This window comes from Bison bison, unplaced genomic scaffold, assembly GCF_000754665.1.
Source record: "Bison bison bison isolate TAMUID 2011002044 unplaced genomic scaffold, Bison_UMD1.0 scf7180017862134, whole genome shotgun sequence".
Classification (NCBI taxonomy): Eukaryota; Metazoa; Chordata; class Mammalia; order Artiodactyla; family Bovidae; genus Bison; species Bison bison.
In genome coordinates this window covers 4255-6480 of record NW_011492706.1, presented here as the reverse complement: position 1 = coordinate 6480, position 2226 = coordinate 4255, and the positions used below count along the sequence as shown (strand labels likewise).

The window sequence follows — 2226 nt, the reverse complement described above, 5'->3', positions numbered from 1 at the left end:
GCGTGTGAGATGAGTGCAATTGTGTGGTAGTTTGAGCATTCTTTGGCATTGCCTTTCTTTGGAATTGGAATGAAAACTGACCTTTTCCTGTCCTGTGGCCACTGCTGTGTTTTCTAAATGTGCTGGCATGTTGAGTGCAGCACTTTCACAGCATCATCTTTCAGGATTTGGAATAGCTCAACTGGAATGCCATCACCTCCACTAGCTTTGTTCGTAGTGATGCTTCTAAGGCCCACTTGACTTCACATTCCAGGATGTCTGGCTCTAGGTAAGTGATTACACCATTGTGATTATCTGGGTTGTGAAGATCTTTTTTGTACTAGTTCTTCTGTGTATTCTTGCCATCTCTTCTTAATATCTTCTGCTTCTGTTAGGTCCATACCATTTCTGTCCTTTATTGAGCTCATCTTTGCATGAAATGTTCCTTTGGTATCTGTGATTTTCTTGAAGAGATCCCTAGTCTTTCCCATTCTGTTGTTTTCTTCTATTTCTTTGCATTGATTGCTGAAGAAGGCTTTCTTATCTCTTCTTGCTATTCTTTGGAACTCTGCATTCAGATGTTTATATCTTTCCTTTTCTCCTTTGCTGTTTGCTTCTCTTTTTTTCACAGCTATTTGTAAGGCCTCCCCAGGCAGCCATTTTGTTTTTTTTTTGCATTTCTTTTCTATGCGAATAGTCTTCATCCCTGTCTCCTGTACAATGTCATGAAACTCATTCCATAGTTCATCAGGCACTCTATCTATCAGATCTAGGCCCTTAAATCTATTTCTCACTTCCACTGTATAATCATAAGGGATTTGATTTAGATCATACCTGAATTGTCTAGTGGTTTTCCCTACTTTCTTCAATTTAAGTCTGAATAATTTGGAAATAAGGAGTTCATGGTCTGAGCCATAGTCAGCTCCTGGTCTTGTTTTTGCTGACTGTATAGAGCTTCTTCATCTTTGGCTGCAAAGAATATAATCAATCTGATTTTGGTGTTGACCATCTGGTGATGTCCATATATAGAATCTTCTCTTGTGTTATTGGAAGAGGGTGTTTGTTATGACCAGTGCATTTTCTTTGCAAAACTCTATTCATCTTTGCCCTGCTTCATTCCGTATTCTAAGGCCAAATTTGCCTGTTACTCCAGGTGTTTCTTGACTTCATACTTTTGCATTCCAGATCCCTATAATGGTAAGGACATCTTTTTTGTGTGTTAGTTCTAAAACATCTTGTAGGTCTTCATAGAACCATTCTACTTCAGCTTCTTCAGCATTACACAGACATTATTAACACATATAACACATTGTATATAATAAAATAAAAGATTAAATAAAAAGTTATAAATCAGTTAAATAGTATATAACAAAAAGATTTCTCTAAATATCACATACAGATTGGAGAGAAGTCAGAAGTCTGTGATGAGAAACAGAGAACAACTCTCATTCTGCTTGGACTGACAGATGACCCAGAGCTGCAGGTTCAAATTATCTTTTTATTCCTCACCTACACACTGAGTTTAACTGGAAACATGACCATCATCACACTCACATTTGTGGATTCCCACCTGAAAACACCAGTGTACTTTTTCTTTACAAATGTGTCCTTGGAGATCTCCTTCACATCTTCTTGTATCCCCAGATACCTGTATAGCATAGCTACAGGTGACAGGGTCATTGCCTATAATGCTTCTGTCATTCAAGTATCTTTTACTGACCTCTGTGGAGTAGCAGAATTTTTTCTGCTGGCCACCATGTCCTATGACTGTTACGTGCCCGTCTGCAAAAGCTTGCACTCTGTGACCATCATGAGCAACAGAGTCTGCAGGATTCTCATCATCTTTTGTTGGATGGCTGGTTTGTGTGTATTAATCCCACCACTTAGCCTTGGTTTAAATCTAAAATTTTGTGACTCTAACAAGATTGACCATTTTGGCTGTGATGCATTTCCTTTATTGAAAATTTCATGCTCAGATACATGGTTGAAGGAACAGATGGTTATAATCTGTGCTGTGCTGACCCTAAATATGACTCTTATTTGTGTAGTTCTGTCATATGCCTGCATCATCAAGACAATTTTGAGATTCCGTTCTGCTCAGCAAAGGAAAAAGCCCTTTTTGACCTGTTCTTCTCACATGAGAGTGGTTTCCATCACCTATGGCACATGCATTTTCATCTACCTGAATCCTACAGCAAAGGGAGAAGTGACCATTAAAAAAGTGGTTTCACTCCTCATTTTTTCTGT

The 2226-nt window shown here is 38.5% G+C and overlaps 1 protein-coding gene across 1 annotated transcript; it reads left to right on the top strand.

Annotated features, from left to right (window-relative positions):
* Nucleotides 1-1513: 1513 nt before the first annotated feature.
* On the top strand, nucleotides 1514-2224 carry LOC104983250 (olfactory receptor 6C68-like; the record flags this gene model as incomplete). The annotated part of the gene is made up of 1 exon (XM_010832689.1): nucleotides 1514-2224. A coding segment is annotated over exon 1 (711 nt), but the record flags the coding sequence as incomplete, so codon positions are not given.
* Between the last annotated feature and the right edge of the window lie 2 nt (nucleotides 2225-2226).